This window comes from Bos taurus, chromosome 17, assembly GCF_002263795.3.
Source record: "Bos taurus isolate L1 Dominette 01449 registration number 42190680 breed Hereford chromosome 17, ARS-UCD2.0, whole genome shotgun sequence".
Classification (NCBI taxonomy): domain Eukaryota; kingdom Metazoa; phylum Chordata; class Mammalia; order Artiodactyla; family Bovidae; genus Bos; species Bos taurus.
The window spans coordinates 70,585,720-70,611,692 of NC_037344.1; the positions used below are offsets into that span (position 1 = coordinate 70,585,720).

At 45.8% G+C, this 25,973-nt stretch overlaps 1 protein-coding gene across 1 annotated transcript in view; it reads left to right on the forward strand.

Moving 5' to 3' along the window:
• The window catches only part of SLC5A1 (solute carrier family 5 member 1), a 48,012-nt gene that overhangs the window by 13,562 nt on the left and 8,477 nt on the right, over window positions 1–25,973 (forward strand). Inside the window, 8 exon segments of the mRNA NM_174606.2 lie at window positions 7,897–8,001; window positions 8,857–8,916; window positions 10,299–10,403; window positions 19,302–19,407; window positions 20,460–20,540; window positions 21,739–21,959; window positions 22,202–22,337; window positions 23,583–23,690. Coding sequence (NP_777031.1) covers window positions 7,897–8,001; window positions 8,857–8,916; window positions 10,299–10,403; window positions 19,302–19,407; window positions 20,460–20,540; window positions 21,739–21,959; window positions 22,202–22,337; window positions 23,583–23,690 — 922 coding nt within the window.

Sequence of the window (25,973 nt, forward strand, 5' to 3'; positions counted from 1 at the left end):
ATCAGCCAACATGGAGTCTTTGGATCAGTCAAGTTAGGAATGTATCTGGGCTTTCCCTGTCTGCCAGTGACATGGCTCATTTTGAGGCTGTTTCTTTTTGGGTAAGCTTTATGTTAGGGGGGTGATTTGGAGTTGGGATTAAGAACCAGGCTGCCTTGGTTTGAACCCCAGCTCCATCCATTCCTATCTCTGTGGCCTAGGGTGAGTTACTTACCCTCTCCTGCTTCAGTTTTCTCAACTTCAAAATAGAGATCATAGCGCCTACATCACAGAGTTGTTTTGAGGACTGAGTTAGTTAATACATGTAAATCTCTTAGAATAGTATACTGTTAGTGCGACCCAGGTTGGCCATTCTTATCATCATCATCATTATCCCTTATCATCCCCCTTATCCTTGTGTCTCATCTCCAAATCCTCCTTGTTAAAGTATGAATTCAACCATTTACTTATATTTGCATTGCTGTGATTTCATCCTACATTTGCATGTTGGTTAGCTTCTATGTGTCACATCTGTGTTAGGTCCTGGTATATATTTATGTGTGTGTGTGACACAACTTCTTACAAAATGTATCTAAAATTACAAATAGTGGTGAGTGGTAATAAGGCAGTGTTTTGAGTCTTAACCTACACAAGAGGATCAGGGAAGGCGGTTTTTACATTGAGCTCTGACGGATGAGAAGGAGACAGCCATGTGAAGATTGGGGAAAGAGCAATCCAAGCAGAAGGAACAGAATGGTCAAAGGCCTGAGGTGGGGAGGAACTTGGGGTACTTGGGAACTGAAGGGGGACCAGCATAGGGGAGAGATCATGCATCCTGATCAGGCCCTTCAGGTGAGGGGCCCTGGGTTGTCCATGATCCCAAGGATGAGTTTGTCTGAGTTTGGGAGAGGACTTATTGACCTCTTATAGGTCCAGCCTCCTTGACCTGTAAGTGCCAGCAGAAGACCTCACCCACCTACAGCCTCTGGGAAGATGACAGCTTTGGCAGTGGTTTCCTGATTTCACACTTGTTTGGTTCCTGGGACAAAGAGAGAGTTCATGAAGATAAGAAATGAAAGGCCACCTTTGTCTATGGGGAATGTGAGTTGACGTAGAGTAAACAGAGATTATGATGACTCTTGAGAAGGCCTGTGTCTAAATATTTACCAGAGCCCTAAGAAATGAAATAGCCTGAATGTAGGAACCCCACCTTCTCTTCTGTCCCCAACCAGGAAATGTCATCCCTAAGAGATGGTGAGGGTCAAAGATTAAACCTTCTCAAACCTCCCCTGTTGAAAGACGCTTTACTAGGGAATCGAGATGTTAATTTAGATTAGACCAGTTCCCCAAAGGATGAGGGAGGAATCGGAAACACAAGTGTGATGCAGATGAACACAAGGTTGGACCCCTCCTTGAGGTCTTGTTTTTACCAACACTAAGCTTACAGGTCACCCTATTGACATCTCAGAGCAGTTCATAGTCTCTAGTGAGCCCCACTGTTTTTATGGGCTCTTTGTGGGCCTGGCAGGACAGGTTTATTGTCTCTTCCTCAGATGAGAGCCATCCTTGGCATGTCCCCATTAAGAATCCTGATGTCATGCAGCCAGTGGGAATCAACGCAACACGGGGGCATTTGGTCACTTGGTTCCTGCTGTTTCCCCAAGAGGAGGCTCCAAGGGTTTGCTGTCACTCACCCACCCACATGCTCACTCAGCAGGCTTTTACAGAGTGCTTGCCATGTGCAAGGAAGGTCCTGTGCTAAGAATGCTCTTCAAGAAATAGAGGATGTTTGGGGAACAGCACTTATACAGAAGCAGTTACCAAAATGGGGCCTGATAGGCATCGGGAAAGTGCAACAGGCAACACGCGGGGCAATGTCAGGGGAGGAAGAGCCTGGCTCTGGATGGTGTCAGCAGAGAGAGAGGACTGGGATTCTCTTTGAACATGGGGGTTGTGTTTTTGCAGGTAAAACTTGATGGAGAGGGAATTCCAAGCAGAAGGAAACGGTGCAAACAGAAGCAGGAGGCAGGAAAGCCTCCCGAGTATGTCTAGGAGGCTGGGTCTGTGTGATTTAACTGGAGTGCAGAGGACTTGGAAGGCGTTAGGGGTGGAGGTGGGCGGGGGGGGGTGTGGGGGGAGGTACTGGGACTGGAGAAGAAGGACGGGGCTAGTTTACAAAGGCCACTGAGAGCCTGGAAGTCCTCTTCCCAGTTTCATGCCATGGCAGGAAAGAAGAGCCCTCCAGTTGGCACTATTGATCGACTCTGGTGGTTGAGATCACCCTCTGGGAACTCTTATGACTCCATCTCTTGAGGTGACAAAGTGTTTGTGGAAGAATTTCCCAAAGAGCCTTTGAGTGGCTTGTGTAGATTTCCATTGAAATGTCTCAATAACTTTCCCGTGGTGTGAGGGTCCTCTGGAAGTCTTTATTCAACTGAGCCTGCTGGTTCTAGGGTTTCACCAGTGAGATTGGCCAAAGCTTGTTCCAGTTCATGTGCTGTTATCTTGGCCTACGGGGAAGTGACAGTGTCTCCCACTTTGTAGCCTGAGTGCCATGGTAATAGGCCTTTAAAACTCTGAAAGTGTTAAAATAAAAATACTACTAAAAAAACCCCAAAACAACTCTAGAGGTAAGTAGGAGATTCTTTCACCCCCAATTTTTTGTCCTCCGCATCTCAGCATCCCAAGTTTGTAGTTAGTCATTGCACTTCCACTCCCCAAAAAAGAGGTCAAAACAAGTTTAAGAAGGAATAGCGACTTTCAGTACGGTCTAGGGCAGGCTTCTCTAGCTTTACTGTGTATAAGAACCACCCTTACTCCTCTGATTCCCAGTGGGTCTGGGGTGCGGACTGAACTTTTGTAGTTCTCCTGAGCACCTGGGTGAAGCCAATGCTCCAGGCCCACAGGGCACTCTGTGAGTAGCATTGGTTCAGGGAGCCCTAGGGCTGAATACTGAAGGAATGATCGTTAGATGGATTGATGTTTTCCTTTGGTTTGAGAGATAGATGTAGTTCCTGCTAGCTTCCAACTCCTGACATTAAAGCAGTAAGTAAGTGAGCCTAGGTACTCAACTAACACACTCAACTGTATAGTACTGTATTTTAATAGGTTTATAATACTTTTCACAGAAATAATATATACATAAAAAACGAATGCAAAAAATAAAGAAAACACTTCTAATCTTACAGTACAGAACCTTGAAAGGGTTTCCCAGGTGGCTCAGTGGTAAAAAATCTGCATGCCAATGTAGGAGACATGGGTTCAGTTCCTGGGTCAGGAAGATCCCTTGGAGAAGGAAAGGGCAACCCCCTCTGGTATTCTTGCCTGGGAAATCCCTGGACAGAGGAGCCTGGCAGGCTACGGTCCTTGGGGTTGCACAGAGTCAGACATGACTGTGTGACTAAGCACACACACACCTTGAAAAGTACAGTAGTACAACAGCTGGCGTGCAGGGGCTGGTACACACGTTGGCGTCTTTGAAAGTTCCCAACTTGAAGGTTCGTATGTAGGGGACTGACTGTTGCTGGTATGGAGAAATGAATTTGGCCAGATGTTTTCCTTGAGGTTTCGGTAGTTGTCCTTTTAGAGAAGGCTCATGGGAAGACATCAAATTTGTGCCAAATCCTGGAGGGATTGAAGGAACGAATTTTAAGTGATAGAGCCACTGTATTGATAATTGCACATTATCAGGAATCTAAATTGCAATGAGAAGAAATCCTTTTCTGTTAAATGGTCCAGATAATTTAGAGGCAGAGTCTCTGACAGTGATGGGAATCAGAGGCACTGGCTTTGTCCTCAGTGCTGCCAAGAACCCAGTGCTGAGCGGCAGGTTTGAAAGAGTACCTGAGACCACGTGATGTCAAAAACAGATGTGAAGTCACGAAGGGTAGCCTGCTGAGGCTGGCTATTCAGTCCAGTCATGTCTGGACCGGTCTATTCAGGTCTGAAGCCCTTCTGGGGTCACAACTGGGGCTGCGGGCGGCAGAGAGAGCGACAAAGGTGGCTCTTGAGGAGCAGACACATGAGAAGACAAAGCTTAGCCTGGAGAAGATTTGAGGGCAGGCACAACTCCTGTCCCCTGCAAGGAGATCAAGCCAATTAATCCTAAAGGAAACTGACCCTGAATATTCATTGGAAGGACTGATACTGAAGCTGAGGCTCCAATACTTGGCCACCTGATGCAAAGAGCTCATTGGAAAAGACCCTGATGCTGGGAAAGATAGAAGGCAAAAGGAGAAGAGGGTGGCAGAGGATGAGATGATTAGATAGCATCACTGACTCAATGGACATGAGTCTGAGCAAACTCTGGGAGATGGTGAAGGACAAGGAAGCTTGGCATCCTTCAGCCCATGGGATTGCTAAGAGTCAGACATGACTTAGCAACTGAACAACAACAACCCCTGTTCAGGGAACTAGATGCCACAACTAAGAGTTCTCATGCCGAAACTAAAGATTCAGCATGCCACAACGAAGATCGAGGAGCCTGAGTGTTGACACCTGGCACAGCCAATACATTAAAAAAAAAAATTTTTTTTTAAAGAAAAACTGGGAGATAATGACAGCCTGTACAAGGACTATGTGAAAAGTGCTGGGTGCCAGTGCCATTGTGAAGGCAGAGTCAGGTATAAATGATTCAGTGCAGGTCCTGTGGCAATGGGTGGGAGTTCAGATGAGGCCAAGGTGAACAACTGGAGAACAGTGATGACCATGATAGAAATGAACTGAACCTGGACCAACATCCCCAGAGCTCCCCTGGCCGCCACTCCATCAAACGGTGCAGACTGCCCCAGGAAAGCCTGCAACTGCTTAAAGTCTACTGTCTCCTTTTGGGAAGATCTTGGAGAGGACTTCTTAAACTTAAGGTTAATCTAATGCAGTTAATCATTACTGATAATTATGCCCTTAATCATACAACATTAGGCTTAATCATTTATTGAGAAATGATAAATGAAAAAAAAAAAAGATGATGGATCATGACAGACAGGCTACATGCAGAAGGGAATTCTGATTAAAGGTGGACTGTTATTCCCACCAAGCTTTGAGGAGGAGGTGGATGTGCTTAAACAGCCAGCTTTCCTCTCAGTTTCCCCTTCCCCTCCTCCTCTTTCCTTTCCTTTTTCTTTTTAGCCTCACAAAGTATTTTAATGTTTGTTTAATGAGGACAAAATGTAATGTGAAGCAATAGAATTTTCACATCATGAGAATTCAATTTATGATCAGAGGCAATGGTAATTTACTTCTTTTTTTATTAATTACTTAATTTATGATTTTTATTTTTGGCTGTTGGGTCTTCGTTGTGGCATTTGGGATCTTCTCATTGCGTGTGGGCTCAGGAGTAGTGGCATGTGAGGGCTTTAGTTCTCTGGCCAAGGATAGAACCTGTGTCCCCTGCACTGGAAGGCGGATCCTTAACTGCTGGACCACCAGGGAAGTCCCCGGTAATTAACTTCTTTATGCAGAGTTTACTGGGTCATATCTTTTTAACTAAGGCAAGTAAGCATATGTTGTTCAACACACTTTAAAGTATGGGCAACAAAAGATTAAAGTTCTTAAGCTGCAATAATTAAAGTACACAGTTTCCTTTCTCAGTGAATGATACACACCCAGTCACTGAAGTCCTGATTCTAGGCATTATCTTTGATGACCCCTCTCTCCAGTCTCCTACATCTGATCCATCAACAAGGCTCATCAACTTTGTTTCCGAAATGTACTCCAATGTCTATGCTTGTCTTTGTCTCAACTGCCACCAGCGGAGACCTAGCCACTGTCCTTTCTCATCTACAAGCAGCAATTGCCTCTTGCACATTTCTATTTTCTCTTTTGCTCCCAGCACTACACTCTCCACATGCTTGACAGAAAGCCTTGAAAACAGGTTAGATCCTGTCCCTCCCCTGCTTGAAACCCTCCAGTGGCTTCCCATCACAGAGCAAAATCCACACTCCTACTGCGGCCCACTTGGACCTACGTGATGGACCCCTCCCAGCTTTCCAACCTCATCTCACTCCACCCAGCCACTCTGGCCTTCTTTCTGCTTTCCAACCACGATGACCTTCCTACTTGGCCAGAGGGGTGATCTTTGCTGGGATGTTTTCCGTCTGGTCTCAGCGTGGTCACTTCTTTTATCATTTTGATCTCAGCTTAGACACCCCACAGAGGATCACTCTATCACACTTTTCTATTCTCTTCACAGCACTGATCTCTCTTTTTCTTTTTTTTTTTTTGTCAGTGCTTTTCATAGAGGAATCCCCAGTGTCTAGAATAGAGCTTGACATACTGAATAGGTGCTAATTAATATTTGTGGAATGAATGAATGAAGCCACTTACACCATCATCTTCTCATCATTCTGGAGACCTCCAGACCCTCTCCTCTGACTTGGCATATGACACTAAGCATATCAGCTATAAATCATATATTGAGGGAGAGTTAGGACAGTTCCTTGGAACAATAATCTGCCTTTTGGGAAATGTGTTTTGTTCCAGACTTAAACCATCTTAGGGATTTTTAGACAAATAGAGCCTCCCTGCATTGCTCAGCAAGATTGGAGATAATTATATTAATACTAGTGTGGTGCTTTTCAAATGTTGCTCTGCCTTCTCCTCCTGGATATAGAAAAACTCTAGAACTTTTTGGAGTTCTCTTGAATCTCAGATGCAGTTGAGTCGATGGTACAGTATCATGATCAGTCAATGCAAAATCCCTCTCTCGTTTCCCCTGATACTTCCTCCTTCATCTCCTAGTCACAGTCCCATTCTCTTTTCCTCTCCCAGGCTTCCACTTTTGGGTATTTAATACACACCCTTCCAATTTGCCTTCTAGCCTGTTATTAGATATATGTATATCTTTGAAAAATGCAGTGTTTTGTACATATATATATGGGGTCTTTGAGATCTTTATAAAAAATAAAAATACTATATTGAAGGAATTCCCTGGCCACCCAGTGGTGACAACTCCATGCTTTCACTGCCGGGGGCTCAGGTTCGATCCCTGGTGGGGGAACTAAGATCCCACAAGCCTTGCAATAAGGCCAAATATATATATATATATATATATATATATATATATATATATATATATAAATTTAGAGAGATATTGGGTTTCCCTGGTGACTCAGTGGTAAAGAAATTCGCCTGCAGTGCAGGAGACACAGGACATATGAATTCAATCCCTGGGTTGAGAAGATCCCCTGGAGGAGGAAATGGCAACCCACTCCAGTATTTTTGCCTGGAAAATTTCATGGACAGAGGAGCCTAGTGAGCTACAGTCCATGGGGTCACAAAGAGTCAGACATGACTGAGCAACTGAGCACCTTAGACAGTATTATTACTAGTAGCGTTCCTTATAACTTGGGACTAATGGGATTACAGAATGTAACAGCTAGGAGTCACTTGGAAATTATTGGCCCTACCCCTTGCCTTCTTTGACAAGTAGCTAGTGATCTGAGGTCCAGAGGCTTCCTTTTAAATGATTTCTTTCAACGAAACTGTCCCCATTTCCTGAGAGCCTGAATTGGTCAAGGTCCCCAGTCAGCAGTGCTGGAGACCACTGAGATGAATGGCGGAGGCCCTGCACCTGCATGCCCAGCCTCTGAGGAGACCCAGAGGAGGCCTGACGGGCTGTGGGGCATACCAGACCTCCTTAACTGTTGAGCATTGGGCTCACAAAGGTCTCACAGAGATCTCATCTGGTGATACATCCCACGGCTCCACCAGTCCTCCCCTTTTTATCTTCACCATTACCCAAGTCCCCACATTCACCTTCTGAACCAGTGGTCCCAGCAGACTCTAGCAGTCAGGTTCCTGGCCGGCTTCTGCTCTTTCTTATCCTTCTCTTGGTTGCCATGTCTCTTCTATCTTTGGTCTGGCCTTGAGTGTCCTGGTGAAGCACAGAGTCCTCACCTGAACTTTTTGTGTTTCCAGATTGGAGCCTCTCTGTTTGCCAGTAACATTGGAAGCGGCCACTTTGTGGGACTGGCGGGGACCGGAGCAGCTGCAGGAATTGCCACTGGGGGCTTTGAATGGAATGTGAGTAACTCTAGAGACACTGTGTCCTGGTGCTGGAAGCAGCTTCAGTAGTCGGCCAGCTCAGTTTACACTCAGAGATGCTCTAGATGTTAGAGAACCTCCTGGGGCCACATTGCAGTGCAGTGGAGGAGGGGCTCATTTTCAGGCCCCCAGAGTCCTGGTCCTCTTCCACCACGAGAGATCACTGACGTGATGGCGTTAGTGTTTCTTTCTCCTTTTAAAAGGGTGGGGCAAATTGAGAGCGTAGCACTGACATATATACGTTACCATGTGTAAAATAGATAGCTAGGGGGAAGCTGCTATAAAGCATAGGGAGCTCAGCCTGGTGCTCTGCGATGGCCTTGAGCGATGGGATGTGGTGGGGGCGGTTCAAGAGGGAGAGGATATATGTATACTTATGGCTGATTCACGTTGTTGTACGGCAGAAACCAACATAACATTGTAAAGCGATTATCCTCCAATTAAAACTAAATTAAAAAAAGCCAAGCCCTCTCGTACCCTTTTAACCACATTAGCGGTTTGGAAATACTTACCACCAGGTTCCCAATATTATTATTATTATTTTTAAAAGCTTTGTAAATGGTATCTTACTCCTGTAAACCAGGGAGAAGGCCGAAGGGACTGTGATACCAGTGGGTAGCTGCCCAGGTCCCTGTCCATGGTTGCCCAACTATTGTTCCCATGGGCTCATCAGGCATCGCAGGCCTCCGTCAGTCACTGATGTCCCTTGGGAAGATGTCCCTAGAGCTCAAAGAGAAAATGCCAGGTGGTTGTTCTGGAGCAGCCGTAGGCCCTGCAGGCAGCAGCGTGGCTAAGTCTCCTCCTGGTCTGACTCCACCTCCTTTTCGGTTTTAGGCCCTGATTTTGGTGGTTGTGCTGGGCTGGGTGTTTGTCCCCATTTACATTAAGGCGGGGGTAAGTATCTGCTCTGTGATTCGGTAAGATGTATTTTCCTGCTGGCAAGCATTTGTGTGAACTTGGTCCTCCTGGAAAGCAGAGGAGACTTTTGGGACAAGAGCCTATGACTTGGCTCTTTCCTGGGCTATAAGGTTCCCAACTGCTCTCAGAGGCATTAAATAGATCCACTTGGCCACGACTTGCCCCTCTAGGAAGCGGTCCTAAGCAGTCTCAGTCTATTCAGCACCTAAATTGTCACATTCCCTCACACTGGGTGAATGAATACTTGCAAGGTACTGCCGTGCATTGCTCACGATACATAACCGTCTGCCTCTGCCCCCGGAAGGGAAGCAGCACGAGAAAAAGAACCATAGTTTCTCTTCGTTTACAAACATCGGCAGTCCTTGTTTGCTGAGCATGCACCTGGTGCTTATCTACCAAATAGTGTGTTCAGTCTCTTGACTAAACCTCTGACATTTTACATAAGACAGCTTTAGCATCATCCATCCAGTGAGATGTAATGAGCATCTACTACCTGATATCTGTGCCTTGGAAGCTGAAAGCAGTAAAGAGGAAGCACAGGTAGATCATGCGTCTCTCTCCTGGAGGCTCATGGACTGTTGGTGACACACATCTGATTCCAGGAGACGGCAGGCTCAGGGTTGAGGACACGAGACAGAGTGTGGTTGGAATTTGCAGACAGGAGCTGGGAGAGCAGCTGAGCTGGTCTGCAGCCACGGCCCTTGGCAAGGCTTCTGCGCAGAGCAGGGCGAAGCGTGCACCCGGCCTGGCCACCTCGTTTCAGTGCGCTGAAAAGGTCCCGCCGTGGTTATGGCGTCTTGTTTACAGTAGGTGCTCTGTATAAGACTATCTATTTAGGGGCTTCCCAGTGGCACTGTGGTAAAGAACCCACCTGCGATGCAGGACATGCGGGTTTAATTCCTGGGTCAGGAAGAGCCCTTGGAGGAGGAAATGGCAACCTGCTCCAGTATTCTTGCCTGGAAAATCCCACGGACGGAGGAGCCTTAGGGGGCTATAGTCCATGGGGTCCAAAAATAGTTGGACATGACCGAGCACAGATGCACTCCTATCTATTTATCTATCCCTCCCTCCTTCAAGGCAAGGATCTGTCTTCTTGGTTATATGCAGTCATGTGTTCATTAAAATATTGTTTATTGGGCACCTACTATGTCCTGGGATGATACCAAGTTGCCTCTGCAGTGGTCGGGCGTGTGGAATTGAGATGAGCAAATGGCTGGAGGACAGGGACACCTGGACACCTCTCAGACTTCTCTGACCAGCAGGGTCACACCTCTGATGCCAGAGTGGATGCCCTGCTCTGCTTGCTCTGGGCCTTCTGATCACCTAGGCTGGCAGTGACCGCCCTTCTGTCCGTACAGGTGGTGACGATGCCAGAGTACCTGCGGAAGCGATTTGGAGGCCAGCGGATCCAGGTCTACCTGTCTGTCCTGTCCCTGGTGCTGTACATTTTCACCAAGATCTCGGTGAGTCCCCCGCCCCGGGTGCTGGGCGCTGGCTGGCTCAGAACCTGCCCACTCTTGCTCCTCAGCAGATGCTGGCGCACAAAGGGTAGTGCTGTGTTGCTATTAACTCGGTCCCTTAGGCCTTCTTGCTTCTGAGGGTAAAGTCCTATTTCACACATCAAGGAGTGAACACACAGACCTCCTTACTGTGGGGAAGGTTGAAGACATAAGTGGTTGGAGAAGGTTCAGTGAAAGCTGTTCTTAGTAGAAGATTAAAAGGAAGTAATGGATACCTGAGGGCTGGCCCTGACATAAAGCTGTACGCCTCTATACCCTGTCAGGGTCAGAATCTGGACCTAGTCTTGTCACTTGGCTTTCACAGTGAACAACATTTTGCCATTCTTGGTTCATCTCTTCCTTTCCACCTTTTTTTGTCCAGTAGAATTTTAAGTCAAATGCCAGACATCACGTCATTTCACTGTAGATTCTTTGAAATGCACCTTTAACTTTTGAAAACACGTAACCATTACGCTGTTATCATGCTTAACAAAATTTATAGTAATTTCTTATTTTAGGTAGTTTAACACCTGGTCCATATTCAGATTTTCCTGATTATCTGAAAAATGTCTTCTTTCAGTTAATTTGCTTGAATTAGGGTTCACATGAAATTTACACTTGGCATTTGACTGTTTTCTTTCTCTAGAGGAAATACATATATATATATATTTTTTTTCAGACTACCACAATAGTTTTTCTGTTTTATATTATTACCTCTTACATTCTTATACTTTCTTTTGATTGGGTTGTCTTATTGTTGTTGCATTGAAATTGTTCTTTATGTATTCTGAATAACTTACCCTTATCTGATATATGATTTGCAAATATTTTCTCCCATTCTGTGGGTTGTCTTTTCACTTTAGTGTCCTCTGATGCACAAAAGTTTTACATCTTGATGAAGTCCAGTTTATGTTTTTTCTTTTTTCGCTCATGCTTTTGGTGTCATTTCTAAGAATCCATCGCCAAATCCAAGATCATGAAGGTTGAATGCTATGTTTGTTCCTAAGAGTTTTATAGTCTTAGCTCTTACATTGAGGTATTTGATCCACAGCATTTGATCCATGATGTGAAGTAGAGTCCAGGTTCATTCTTTTGCATTCTTTGGACATCGGTTCTCCCAGAACCATTGAAGCAAATGTCCTGACTGAAATGGTCTCAGTGGGAACATGGGCTCAGGAATTGGGCCCGTAGGGCTTTGATTGGAGTTGGGACTGACACCCAGCCTCACTGTTCTCTCCCTCCCCAGCTTCCTGACGTCAGGGGCTGCTACCCTTGACTGGTGCCTGTGTGATGATTCCACTCCTTCACTTTTTCCTCCCTTCCTTCAGGGTAGTTTTTAGTTACAAGATGAAAACCCCGGGCATTTCAGTCTTATTTCCTTAGAGACTGGTGTGTATAGACTGGACTGGGAGTTGCTGGGAGGGGTGGAGAAATCAGGCTTCCTGAGGGAGGGGAGGGCAGGGCGAGAGGAGGAAAGGAATGTAAGCAGAAGGGTGCAGAGGTGACCCTGGCACCTGTAGAAGCTGATGGGGACCGCTCCTTGCTCCCTGATTCAGCTTGTGAGGTGGCACCTGTCTAGTGAGCATGTAGAGGGGGGCACCGGCATTCCCTTTCTTGGAAGCCAACCTTCTCCAAGTCCACAGTTCAGGTGGGGGAAAGTCTGCTGGCTGAGCTTCGCCCCTGGAGCAATGTAGCAGCGGTCATATAAATAAGCTCAGGGCTCAGCCTCTCTGTCTGCCTTCCCAGTCGCCTCACCTATAGTTCAGGTTACTGATTAAACCCTCTGGATGTGGGAGCCCACAGGTACCTGAGGGGCAGCCTCCCTCAGCTCAGATCCTGATGGAGTCCATCCTCTCCTCAGCACTTGGCTTCTTCTGAATTTTACTTTTGAATAGTACTTAGTATGGACTGTGGGCTTCCTAGGTGGTACTAGTGGTAAAGAGCCTGCCTGCCAATGCAGGAGACATAAGAGATATAGATTGGGAAGATTCCCTGGAGGAGAATATGGCAACCCACTCCAGTACTCTTTCCTAGAGAATCCCATGGACAGAGGAGCTGAGTGAGCTACAGTCCAGAAGGTCACAAAGAGTCAGACGTGACTGAAGAAACTTGCACCCTTTCTGCGTGATTTCTGGGGCTGCTTACTGGAGGCCTTGTCCAATGTCCACCCAATGCCCAGAGCCAGTGATCCCTTGAAAAATGCATATGAAGGATGACCTCGGCCTTTTGTTTTGTGCCAGTCTTTTTATTTAGTCTCCAATAGGGCCTTGACTTCTTCCATCTCCAGTCCTCATAAGAGTATGGCATGGGTGGGGATTTTTACTTATTTTCCACTTCATGGAAGAGGAAACTGAGTCTCAGAGAATAGTCATGTGGCTAGTGTAGGCAAAGACAAGACTGGAGTCTGGGTTTCTCTAGTCCCATTGTCTGTATTCTCACAATTCTGCACTGTGCTTGGATGGGATGAAGACATAGGATAACAGAGTGGGATGGATTATCTAGTTCTATGATTGACGCTCCCATTTTTCAGTGGGGAAACTGAGGACCAGAGAAGAGAAGGGGCTTTGTGGGGTTAAACAATAGCAGAGCTAGGTTGAGAAGCAGAGTCTCTGATACTTTTGACAATATGTCCCCTGGGTCTTCTAAGTCCAGTATAAACGGATCAAAATTCAAGACCTTGGGGAAAAGTAAAATAGCCAGTTAAGTGACCTTCCAATATAGCCATGTCTCTGAGAGTGGGATTTGAGAGGACTGTGAAGGGAGAAGTCAGGTCACACTGGGTGCATGAAGGATCTGAAGGTGGGCCATTTAGGCAGTGGGGAGGGACAGGGAGGGCCAGACAGGCTAGGCTTTGTCTGACTTCAGATTCACCATGGGTCACAGAGCATGAAATCCTTAAAAGAATTACATCAATAGTGACTGTACTCACTGGGAACTCACATTAAGGTGCACATGAGTTCAGGGCTTGTGGACAAAAGGAATCGTTAATTAAAATAAGGTAGTCATTGCACACAAACAGAGATTAATCACTATTGTTGTGTGTGTGGAGGCATGGGTAGCTTATGATGGATAAGAAAAGAAGAGTGGCCTTTTGAGATCCACGTCCAGACAGGGAACAACCAGGGACCTGACAGGAAGGCTTTGGGAGGATGTTGGGGTCCAGTAGGCGTGTAATTGATAGGAGAGAAAAAGTGAAATGCATTTCAGGTGCAGTGTCCCAGACGTGGCCCAGGCCACTGACCACAGGTGGCGTGGAGCCTTGACTCTGGCTGCCATCTTGTGGCCATGTCCTTTTGGACTCTGAGTTTCTGAGACCCAGACTTGATTATTCCTCCATGCGCTCCTCTGATGCCACAGTGGTAAAGAATCTGCCTGCCAATATAGGAGACTTGGGTTCAATCCCTGGAGAAGGAAATGGCAACCCATTCCAGTATTCTTGCCTGGAAAATCCCACGCACAGAGGAGCCTGGTGGACTATAGTCCATGGGGTCACAAAGAGTTGGACATGACTGAGTGACTCAGTACAAGCAGGTATTCCTCAGAATTTTATAGGCTCCTTCCCATCCACCCACTCCACCCTAGCACCCTGCCTTATCAAGTTCAGAGAAGCGTTCTGTGCTGTAAAATTTCCTGGCATCATGTCTCTTATTCAAATGTGTAGGATCACTTGAGATAAAGCCTCAGATTTTTTGAATTACTTGTGATGACCAAACATCCCTGTGTATGTTTCCTGGGACTCTTATCACAAATCACAACTGTAATAAACTTCTATAGCAACTTTACTATCTATTCTGTATCTTTGGTTGAAAATAAGAGCTTTGGCTTTTGCTTAAGTTTTGAATGCTTATTACCTTGTGCATTCACTCACAAATAGAGAAATTTGAATAACTGGGTTCTCTATCTCAAACCTCATTGCCAGGCAAAATTTACTGGATACTCTGATACAACTCAGACTAGAATGGGCAGCAAATGCATACATGTAAAACCACAGAATTTCAAAGCATCAAAACTAAGACTAAATAACCTGCCCAAGGCTAATGAGATTAGTTACTCTAAGAGGGTTTCCAACTGGATTTGTATTTTATTGTTCCTTGTGAGTTCCATAGAGCTTGTTCAGTCAAGCTTTCAAAGGCTAAATCCATCTTCCTGTTTTTGTAAATAAAGTTTTATTGGAACACAGTCATGCCCGTTAATTGATGTATCATCTTTGGCTGTTTTCATGCTTCAACAGTAGATGGCTTTGCTCAGGTTGGATAGAAACTGTATGTCCTGCAAAGCTTAAAACATGTATGATGTGAGCCTTTACAGAAGAAGTTTGCTGGCCCCTGGTCTAGAGGACCATAAATGTCTAGCTCACTTGAAGTTGGTATTGCTTAGCAGCACTGGGAAAAATTTCTGTGTCCCCCACCCCCTCATTTCCTTCCTTCTTTCTTTAGTAAGGGCTAAGAGGGGTTTAGAGAAGGAGCAATTTGGGATGAGCTATGAGATAATTGATCTCACAGGATTAGAGGCAAGTTCTTTTATATCAAAGCTGGTGGTATATTCCACATCCAGTCCTCAAATTTTATGAATCAAAAAGTAGTGAAATGCTTTGAACATACAGTAAAGTACAAAAATAATATAGCTAGTACTACCACCAAGATTCTATAGATCTAAATAGCTTATCATTAAAAAAAAAAAGAAATAAAATATAATAGATAAAGCTCATCTATAACCTTTGGACCCCATTTCCTTCTTCTTAAAAGGTAAACATTATCTTGAACTTGGTATGTGTTCTTCTAGTCTATTTTAAGAATATTTTTACTATAAAATGTGTATTATTCATATATCCATAGGGAATATATTGTGTTGTTAAATTTCTGTTTCCTCACCTTTGGAACTGTAAGAAAAATATAATGATGGCATTTAAGAAAATCTGGAGGGGAAAAGCACCCATAACCCTATAATTATGGCACAGACATTTTCACAGTTTGACTTGGCCTATAGTGGGTTTTCCTTTAGAGAGCTGCATTCAGAATACACAAGCCATTTTGTGGTCATTCTCCCCCTTCTTAGTATCAAACCATAAACATTTCCCCATATTTCCATCTTCACAATTATTTTTTAGGGGCCATGGAGCATAACAGTTGATACACAGATTTCAGCCAGCCACCTAAAAATCCTCTGGTGGATGAAAGGCTCTCAACAGTGGTCATCTTTGGGTTTAGTGATAGAAGCAAGACTGTATTAACTTTCAGTGTATACCTTTCTGTGCTATTGTTTTGAAATCATACAACATAATTATTTTATTTTAAAAAGAAGTAAACACATTTTTTTTTCGATTAAAAAAAGACCTTGCTCTCCGCAGAAAATATTCCAGAAAGGAAGACATTTACCTTTGAATGTTGTGGGAAGTCATTGGATTTGGAGATGGAAAACCTGGATTTTAGCCCTTGAGCAAGTCATTGAGTTTTTCTCTCTCATTTATAAAGTAGAGTCAGTTTACTTGTCCGGTTACCTTGTTTTGAGAATCAGAACAATGTATGTATCTAAAAGTCCTTGGTCAACTGTAAAATCCCCTAGATATAGAGGAAAAACTGTTCTTATGAAGTGGAGAAATGTGTGGGCACCTAAGAGACCCCATGACATGTCAGAGTGCCTGGGGTTAAGAATAAGCTTAGCTATCATGTCTTTGGTCACACCTGATGACTTTCAGGGTTCCAAGGGCAGAGAGAATTCATTCTTAAAGTTAAGAATGACTCATAGGAGGAAGAACTTTCCAAGGAAGAGTTTTTCCAATTCATGAGGGAGTTTTTCTTGAAATTCTTTATCTTTCCTGTTAACTGGAAACAGTGCATATAATAAGAGCAAGATTTCGATTAGCCCAACAGTTCCCATAAACAAAGTCTCTATAGACTTTGTTTTACAGTGTTATTTTAGGAATTGCGTTACTTATTTGTGACTAATGATGGCAAGGCAAATATTAATGAGGGTATCATAGTCTGCTATGGCTTGTTGTCATAAAGCATTACAAATTAACTTCTCTGGAAAATAAAACAAGGGCATTTTAAAGGCAGGAGAAACAGCCTTGTAATCTTTTTATAGCTCACTTATGCTTATTAGCTAATTCACTGAATCTACAGTGTGCACATTTAACAGCATTCCAATGAATGGAACTCCTCAAACTGAAATAACTTTAGTGATAGTAGAGAGGCCTTAGAGGGGAGAGACTGACTTTGTGAACACTCATCACAGTTCCACGTGGCTCAGAGTGCAGAGTCTAGCAGGAGTGGCCATTTCACTCCCAGCGAGGCTTTTTGCAGCAGGGGCTCTTTCTTCCTCTTCAGCCTTAGCTGCTCCAGAAGACAGGGTAGAAGAGGTCTCAGACCTGGGAGGGGAATGCTTTCCTCAGCTGCAGATCTTCTCCAGGTCCAGCCACTGAGAATCACAAGCCCCGGGAGTCAGAACTTCCCACTTTAAAGAGAAGAACACTGAGACAGGGAGAGGTGAAATGTCTTATCCAGGGTCACTCAGACCTATCCTAGCAGCACTGGGGATAAAACCCAGGTCCTCTCGCCACCAACCATAAGGACCGGGGTCTCTTTCTAAATCACCATCTCTCTCCCATGTCCTGGATCAGCCTCTCTTCCTCTTCCAGGGAAGACAGGGACAGTAGGTCCCTTGGGACCAGAGAATCTGCCGGGAGCTAAGGCACTAGGTCCTTAGGAGGCCTGACTTGGGGGAGGAGGCCAGGAATTAGCCTGGAAGCTCGGAGCTGGTGTGAGATGAGCTCTCTGCCAACCAAGAGGCAGGGAATAGGAGATTTGGTCGGTGGGACCTGAGCCACTGGAGGCCCCGAAGAGCTGTGAGGAGGAGTAGAAGTGACGATAAGAATCAAGAGAAGATGCAAGGACCCCCTTCCCCAGGGCCTGACTGGGTGGCCCCTTACATGCTCTGAAATGTGTTCAGTTTTATTCAATAAAACAGTCCTTGCACTGCATCTAGGGAAAGCCTAGTTTTTTTTGCATCTAGAGATTTGAAAACAAAAGGTTCACCACCATCATCCCTTAATACTGTCCTTCTGGAAGTATTTTGGAGAACACACGAACATTCATTTTGGGTGACTCCAGGGCTCTCTGTTGGTTTAACTGCACCAACCAGCCGGGTAGAAAGTTCTTTATGGGGCTAAAGGAGGCAGGGGGAAAAATAACTGCATCAGGCACTAGTGAATTCAGGAGTGAAGAGGGAGTGATTCCCCCTAAACTTACGTGAGATAATCTACATCCACAGTCTCCAGCCTTTTTGGCACCAGGGACTGGTTTTACGGAAGACAATTTTTCCATGGACTGGGGGACAGGGGATGGTCTCAAGTTGATTCAAGTGCATTACATTTATCGTGCACTTTATTTCTAATCCAATGCCATCATCGATCTGACCGGAGGTACTGGCCCAGAGGTTGGGCACCTCCAATCTAGATAAAGCCATCTATCACCAAGCCTGTCACACAGGAGCTTCTTGGTGATGCTCTGGCTGTGTTTGAATCCAGATGGATCCCATCTAGACAGAGTAGATAAAATTATGGTGGTGTTTACATCTCTCTCCATTCCAGGGTGAGGGTATTTTTCTCTCTCACAGACTCCAGCACTCACACTTGTATTTGGGAGTAGATCTAATAAACCTTTTACATTGAGGTGTAAATGAAGGGTAACAGTTCACAGCAGCAGCCCACAAAGTGGGTTGTGAGGCACCTCAAGGTGTTAATAGTTGTTCCTTGGCACACAGAGTTCTACAGTTGAGTGAGTTTGTTAAGGGTCATTTACTACATTTCTCTCCTGGGGATTCACAGTGTACTGAAGGCTCAGAGAAGTTGTGTGGTAAAGAAACGGCCTTAACTTTCTTTAATTCAGCATTTCACAGGCCTCTTTTACAGAATTCTTTTTTTTTTTAATCATGGAATATTTATTATCATCTTGAGTGAAGCTTTTTGGGAAATTCAGGAATAGAGCAGGACTGTCTTTCAGGTGTTCATATCCTTTTGTTCTTTCATACATATTCTTATTTTTCTATTATTTCTGTTAGTTTTGTTTATTTTTAATTAATTAATTGTTATTTTTTGGTTGTGCTGGGTGTTCGTTGCTGCGTTTGGGCTTTCCCTAGTTGCAGTGAGCGGGGGCCACTCCTTGCTGCAGCTCGCAGGCTTCTCATTGCGGCGGCTTCTCTCATTGCAGAGCACAGATTCTAGGCACGTGGGCCTCAGTAGCTGCAGCACACAGGCTCAGTAGTCGCTCTGTGGCTTGTGGGGTCCTCTCAGACAGGGATTGAACCAGTGTCCCCTGCATTGGCAGGTGGGGTCTTATCCACCGTACCACCAGGGAAGTCCTCCTTTCGTTTTTCGTTTTTACTTTTATTGTGGTCAGAACACTTAGCTTGCCATCCAACCTCTTGACAGATTCTGAGTGTACAACACACATTGTTGACCCGGTGCAAATTGGGGCAGATCTTTAGAGCTTATTCCGCTTACTTAACTGAGAGATTATGCCTGTTGATTAATAACTCCACCTTCCCCCAGCCCCTAGTAACAGCCATTCCAGCCCCAGATTTTATGAGTTTGACTATTTTAGAAACATCATATACATGGAATTGTGTGCTGTTTGTCTTTCATATTCTCAACTGGGGATAAGGATACGAACCACTAATTGTGAAATTTCAGCCAAAGGTTAAGGGGTTGTGGGCCAGTGTGGGGCCCCAGAAATCACAGGCATAAACATGACTTAGGAGTCGGTTTCTGCTAACCTCTCCAAGCCCTCCTACCTGTCCCTGCAGCTGACAGACGTGCCTCAGCTGGTGTCTCTCACCCCAAACCCACCTCTCCTCTCCTTCCAGGCAGACATCTTTTCTGGGGCCATATTCATCAACTTGGCCTTGGGCCTGGATCTCTACCTGGCCATCTTTATCTTATTGGCAATCACCGCCCTTTACACAATCACAGGTGAGTCCCCTCGAATGGCTCAGCCCCAGCCCAGCTCAGGGTTAGGCACTTGTGAAGGGTGAAAGGCCGGAGGAGACGTGGGTTCTCCTCCCGAGGAAGAGATCCACCCGGGAGACAGTTTGAGCAAACAGTTGTAGGTGCCCCAGAAAAACCCAGTGTTGGTGGGAACAGGAGAGAGCTTGGCCTAGTCGAGAGAAGCAGAGCGGGAGGGCCAGGTGCAGGGAGAGGCGGGAACAAGGGAGTCAGGAGCGGGAGTGGCGGGGCTGGGCAGGGTGAGCAAGTGGCTGCGTCCTGCGGGAGGAGGGTGCTCAGTGGGAAGTAGTTGAGGGTGGGGGTGTAGGTGGTAAGACCTGATGGCTGCAGTGGGGTCACAGTGTGGGGGTCTTGAAAGTCATTTGACAGGGACCTTGGGTTTGACACGACAGGGGGTGAGGGGCACTATAGGGAGGAAGGGGGGTAGTGACACACACAGATTTTAGAGGAAGACTCAAGATGTGACTGGAGAAGCTGGAGACATTAGTAGCCATTGGGGGCACATTTGCAGAGGTGTTGCTCTACTCTGATTAGGGGCAGGCAGGGTCGGAGATGGAACTTGCTGCCGAGCTGGAGCCCCATAGTGCCGGGGACAAGTGCTCAGATGGTCTGAGAAAACAAAGAGTGGACATGCAAGTCGCCTTTGAAATGTGCTGATTTGCTCCTGTCCCCAGCCATCTTGTGAGCTGTCAGCTCTTTGCTCTTCCCTGCTTTGTCTGTGGCAGATGCTTCTCCTGGCTTAAACCATCACATCAAACTCTCCATCCTCAAATAGGGAGAACTTTCTTTCCAAGGCCTTCCCAGCCTTTCTGTGAAAAGTGGAGCTACTGGGACATGTGCGTGGCAGACAGCTGTCACAGGACAAAGGAGGGCAGGAGGGAGGACAGAAGGGTGACTGAGGGGTGCAGAAGACGTGCAGAGGGAGAGGAGTGGGAGTGGGGGAGAGGGTGGGGAAAGGAGGTGGGCCGACGGGGTGCCCTCCCAGCTAAGGTCAGACACATCGCATCCTTTGCTCTTAGGGGGCCTGGCGGCTGTGATTTACACAGACACCTTGCAGACGGTGATTATGCTCCTGGGGTCTTTCATCCTGACTGGGTTTGGTAAGTGGGGCAGGGGCAGGCTGAGGAGGTGGGGAGGCAGAGTTAGAGGCCACTGGCCTGGGCAGTGAACTGGGCACACTCTGTGCTCCCTGGGGGAGTGGACTGGCCTGGATTGGCCATCACCGTGGTGTGTGGGGGACACCTCCCCCAGCCCTGGAGGTCTCAGGTTGGGTCTGGCCCAGGCAACATCTGGATTCCTTGCTGCCCTCTCTATACAATCTGGGCTAGTGGGCCCCAGCGTGGGCCTCTGATGTCATGGTCTTCTCTCCACAGAGAAACTGGACCAAAAAAAAAAAAAAAGATAAGGCTAAATATCTATCAGACTAAATATATTTAAATGTCACATCTTAAATCTTGGATTGTGTCATCTACATTTTAAGGTTAAATGTCCTTTCTTTTGTGAATTGACCATTTTCTTACTTACTTCCCTATTTGACACACACACAAAAAGAATTCAGCAACTCTGTAGTCCCTGTCCCCCTAGTTTTGAAATTTTATTTGTCTTAAAATCCTAAGGACAAGACTGAAAACCCTGCAAATAGAGGTACTTGTTATGTGAGGATATAAAATACCATTTTATTTTTAAGGGAGCCCATGCTTTCTGGGTGTCCTGTGAAGCCTCTTATTCTCTATGCTGTATTTTCCAAGAGCTTCCATTTGGTTTTCCTTGGTGTCCTCAGGAGACTGGGGGAGGAGAAAGGAATGCCTCATCCTGCAGGGCAGGGGCTGGAATACCTTATTCCCACAGCCAAGGTGCGGCAGAGCCCCCGACTTCCTCAACCATCCTCTTCCATCCCACCACACTGCTGGGATGGGGGGCTGCCTAGTCTGTGTCCAGGATCCCAAAGGCCACTGCGGATAGCAGGTGGTGAGGGGGAAAGCAGAATCTCTGAATCTGGTTCAAAAGCAAGGTCTATCTTTTAATAGTTCAAATACTTGCCCTTTGTAAAGAAGCTCATGGTTGCAGTACTTTCACAGGTTATTGCTCTGGACCCACACAGCAGTCCCTGATGGGGCTGGGCAGGGTTAATAATCCCTTTCTATGGATGAGAAAGCCGAGGCCCAGAATGGGATGATGACTTGCCCAAGATTGCACAGTGCAAGTTCTGGCTGTGGGCTTCTCAGGCATCCACAGGAGAAGCTGCTGTGAAGAGCTGAAAGTTTCAGGGAGTTGACTTTCGTCACCAATGTTTTCCAGCTTTCCACGAAGTGGGAGGGTATGGTGCCTTCGTGACAAAATACATGAATGCCATTCCAACTGTGACCTCTTATGGAAACACCACCATCAAGGCAGAGTGCTACACCCCGAGGGCTGACTCCTTCCACATCTTCCGCGATCCTCTCAAGGGAGACCTGCCCTGGCCTGGGCTCATCTTTGGGCTGACCATCATCTCCCTGTGGTACTGGTGCACAGACCAGGTACCCTGCTGTTGGACCTGGGAGGAGAGAGGGTCTTGCCCAGAGTGCTGCAGAGCCTCCTGCCTTTTGTGCAGCTTGTGGGTTGGGGAAGGCAGGGCAGGCTCCTGTGGTCTGAGGACTGCTGAGTCTTGGTGATGTGGGAGTGCCAGGCTGACGACCCGGGGTGGTGGTGAGAGCTGGGGTGGTCAGAACATGTTGTGGGGCCTCTTGCCTACCCCCCCTCACTGGGCTTTCCCTGGTAGGTCATTGTGCAGCGCTGCCTCTCTGCCAAAAACATGTCCCACGTGAAGGCCGGCTGCATCATGTGTGGGTACCTGAAGCTGCTGCCCATGTTCCTCATGGTGATGCCAGGGATGATCAGCCGCATCCTGTTCACAGGTGACATCTTCTGCTGGACTCGCCAACCTCTCTTTCCCACTTCGAAAACCCCCATGGCTCCCTCTTCCTTTTTTCTGCCCTCTTCTTTTCTTGCCATGATTACGAAGCATTATTGTCCCCCCTGCCCCAGACATTGAGTGACTTGAGGTCACAGAACTTGTGTAATTGTGTTCCCTGGTTCTTTACATGGACAATTACGGTTTCCCGTTTTGCAGATTCTCTGAAGTCATGACATGCCTTAGCTAAGGCTTCTTCTAGCTAACATTTACTCATCTTTTGCTCAGTGTCCCCCACACTGCCAGGTTATGGTGGTGTGCTGCTGTTCAGTTGCTAAATCCTGTCTGAGTCTTTGTGACCCCATGGACTGCAACATGCCAGGCTTCCCTGTCCTTCACCATCTCCCAGAGTCTGTTCAAACTCATGTCCATTGAGTTGGTGATGCCATCCAACCATCTCATCCTTTGTCACCCACTTCTCCTTTTGCCTTCAATCTGACCCAGCATCAGGGTCTTTTCCAATGAGTTGACTCTTCCCATCAAGTGACCAAAGTACTGGAGCTTCAGCTTCAGCATCAGTCCTTCCAATGAATATTCAGGGTTGATTTCCTTTAGGATTCACTGGTTTGATCTCCTTGAAGTCCAAGGGACTGTCAAGGCTCTTCTCCAGCACCACAATTCGAAGGTGCTCAGCCTTCTTTACGGTCTGATTTTCACATCTGTAGCTAGCTAAAGTCTGGGGACTATTCCCTCTGCTTTCCTCCCTAAGCATTTCTTCGCTTTTCCGTCCTCTGCCTAGCAGCTGTCTTTCCTCCCCAGGCAGAGCTTGGGATGGTCAGGACCAGCAGGGTAGGGGGATGGCATAGAAGGGCTTCTTGGGGGCTGCATTCTTTGTGAAACCACTTCAGGGCTGTGGACAGGAATGTCCTGTTTGAAGCGCTGTCCTAGGTGGCGCTAGTGGTAAAGAATTCACCTGCCCAATGGGTGGACACAGGAGATGCACATTAGATCCCTGGGCTGGGAAGATCCCCGGGCTGGGAAGATCCCCTATATAAGGAAATGGCTACCACTGATTTTCTTGCCTGGAAAATCCCATGGACAGAGGAACCTGGTGGTCTACAGTCCATGGGGTCCCGAAGAGTCAGACATGAGTGAGCACCTAGCACTCACGCCTGCTTAACAAGGTGAATTGAATCTTGGAAACATTTCTGATGTCTGCTTGCTGACATGACTCTTCATCTCTCCTCAGAGAAAGTTGCCTGCACGGTCCCCTCAGAGTGTGAGAAATACTGCGGCACCAAGGTTGGCTGTACCAACATCGCCTACCCGACCTTGGTGGTGGAGCTCATGCCCAATGGTGAGAGCTGTCTTGGCTGGCAGGGTCTCTCTTGGGAGGCTGATTGGACCTGGGCTCTATCTATGTAACTGTCTGTGGGCCTTCTGGAGCAAAGCTGTTTCTGAGCCTGGGGGTCTAGGAGAGAGAGTCTCGCTCTGGGGTCCTCAGTATTTGAATTTGTCTTTGCTTCAGTGGGAAGCAGACCTCTGGCTTGGTTGGGCTCTGTGAGTCCTGGCACTCATCCATCAGTGAGGCATGGGAAGGAGCCCATCTGAAAATGTGTTAGGGAGAAAACACAACTTTTTCATGCTCTAAGGTCTTTTGACGCTCTCCAACAGACATTAACATGAGGCTTGAACTAAATGGAATTCTACCTGGAGAATGAATTGACACCTAGGTTTTTCCAGGGAAAAACATGGAGAGAAGGGCAAAGAGTGATTTTAGCTCTAGAATGAGGAAGTCCAAGGCAGTAGGTAGATCAGATACAAGGGGCCATCTCACTATAGAGAATGTGGAATCCAGGAGGGTGAACACTTACAGTCCAGAATAGTTAGTTTCGGGGTAGGCCTGTGTGTTTACTGTTCATCTTAATGTTGATTGAAAATCTAATTCTGGCTCAAGGCATGGAAATCTCTTTAGGTTAGGGGCCCCTGGAGACCAAAAATTCAAAGGTATTCATCAGGAAAATTTAGAATAAACAACATTTTTTTTTACTGAAAGGAAACATGAAGATCATCTAGTCAAACCTGTTCATTTTACAGTTGGGAAAATTGAGGCCTAGAGAAAGTGATTTTCTAAGGTCATGCAGTAACTCAGTGTCTGGCATGGTTAACTCTGCTGAAGGTGAGAACTGAGGAATTTTTTTTTTTAACCACAGAGTTGATATATGACCTTGGGCAAATCGTTTGTATTCAACTTCTATAAAAATGGGAGTAATAGTTAACAATTCCACTGAGCTGGGCTGCTTATTAATTAAGGTTGCAGTTAGCAAGAATCATGGCTCTTTTAGAGTTCTGGCTGGGATTCTTGCCTCTGTTGGGGTGTTTATGCTGTTTTCTTAGACCTGCAGATCCTGAGTGAGGTAGCTCTGAACACTACACCGGAGTGAATTGTGCATGATAGAAAGCTGCGTGGCATGCAAGACAAAATATTGTGTCTGCACAAACTATTGCCAGTCTTTTTGGCTGGAATCTGGCTTCTGTAAACACCAGATTCCCCAGTGACCTCCCTATGCTAGATCAAATAGATATTTTCCATATGTTCCTCAGTAGCATTCAGCATTATTGATCACTCCTCTTTCTTGAGTTATCCCCTCCTCTTGGATTCTATAATACTATCCTCTCCTGTTTTCTCCTCATCCTTTCCAGCTACTCCTTTTAAATCTCATTTGCAGATTCAGTCTTCTTCACTTAGCTGGTAAATATTACCCCACCAATCCCTCACCAAAGTGTGTCAATGTTATCTCCTTATATTCATCTACCTCCTCTTGTTGTCTCCATCATGCTACTCTGATATGCCATTATCTGTTTCCTGGATTGCTGTAAAATTACATTCGACAAATATTTGTTGAGTGAATAAATGAATGTGAGCTTGATAAGAGGTGATACAGCAAGGAGAGAGCTATATCCCAGCTTAGCAATTAACTGGTGAATTACTCTGAGCAAAGGGCAGAACTAAGGCTTGAAGCCCTACAGACTAATTCCTTGAAATGTTAACAATTTTATTTTGTTATTAATTAAATAAATTGTTATTTATTAACATTTTATTCTATGACTGAAAAATAAGAGTTGGATGATCTTCATAGCTCCTGTAGTCTGTAGTCTACATGATAGACTCTCAAGAGGAACCATTAAAAAACCCTCCCAACAAATGACAAAGTGATCAGGATAGGCAACCTTTATTTTTCTTCTTGTTAGGCTGTAGATTAAAACAAAACTATAAAATTATCTACACATACAATACCTAGAGGATGATAGAATAGTTTTCCAAAACTGTTATTAGATATATGAAAATATTTTCTCCCATTCTATGGCTGTCTTTTCACTTTTTTGAAACCTCATCTTTTGAATCCTAGTTTAAATATTTCTCCATTATCATTAATCTCTCAGATGAGAGACCTTATAAAAGCTCAGATGGAAACACACACACACATACACACACATACACACACACCGGCAATCCAACTGGAAAGCATTTACTGCATGTATACTTTGTCCCTAGCTCTGTTGACTGCTGTGGACTTCCAATATAATTTAAAGACACAGTCCATTCCTTAAAACATCTGATCTCTCTGGAGAGATAAAT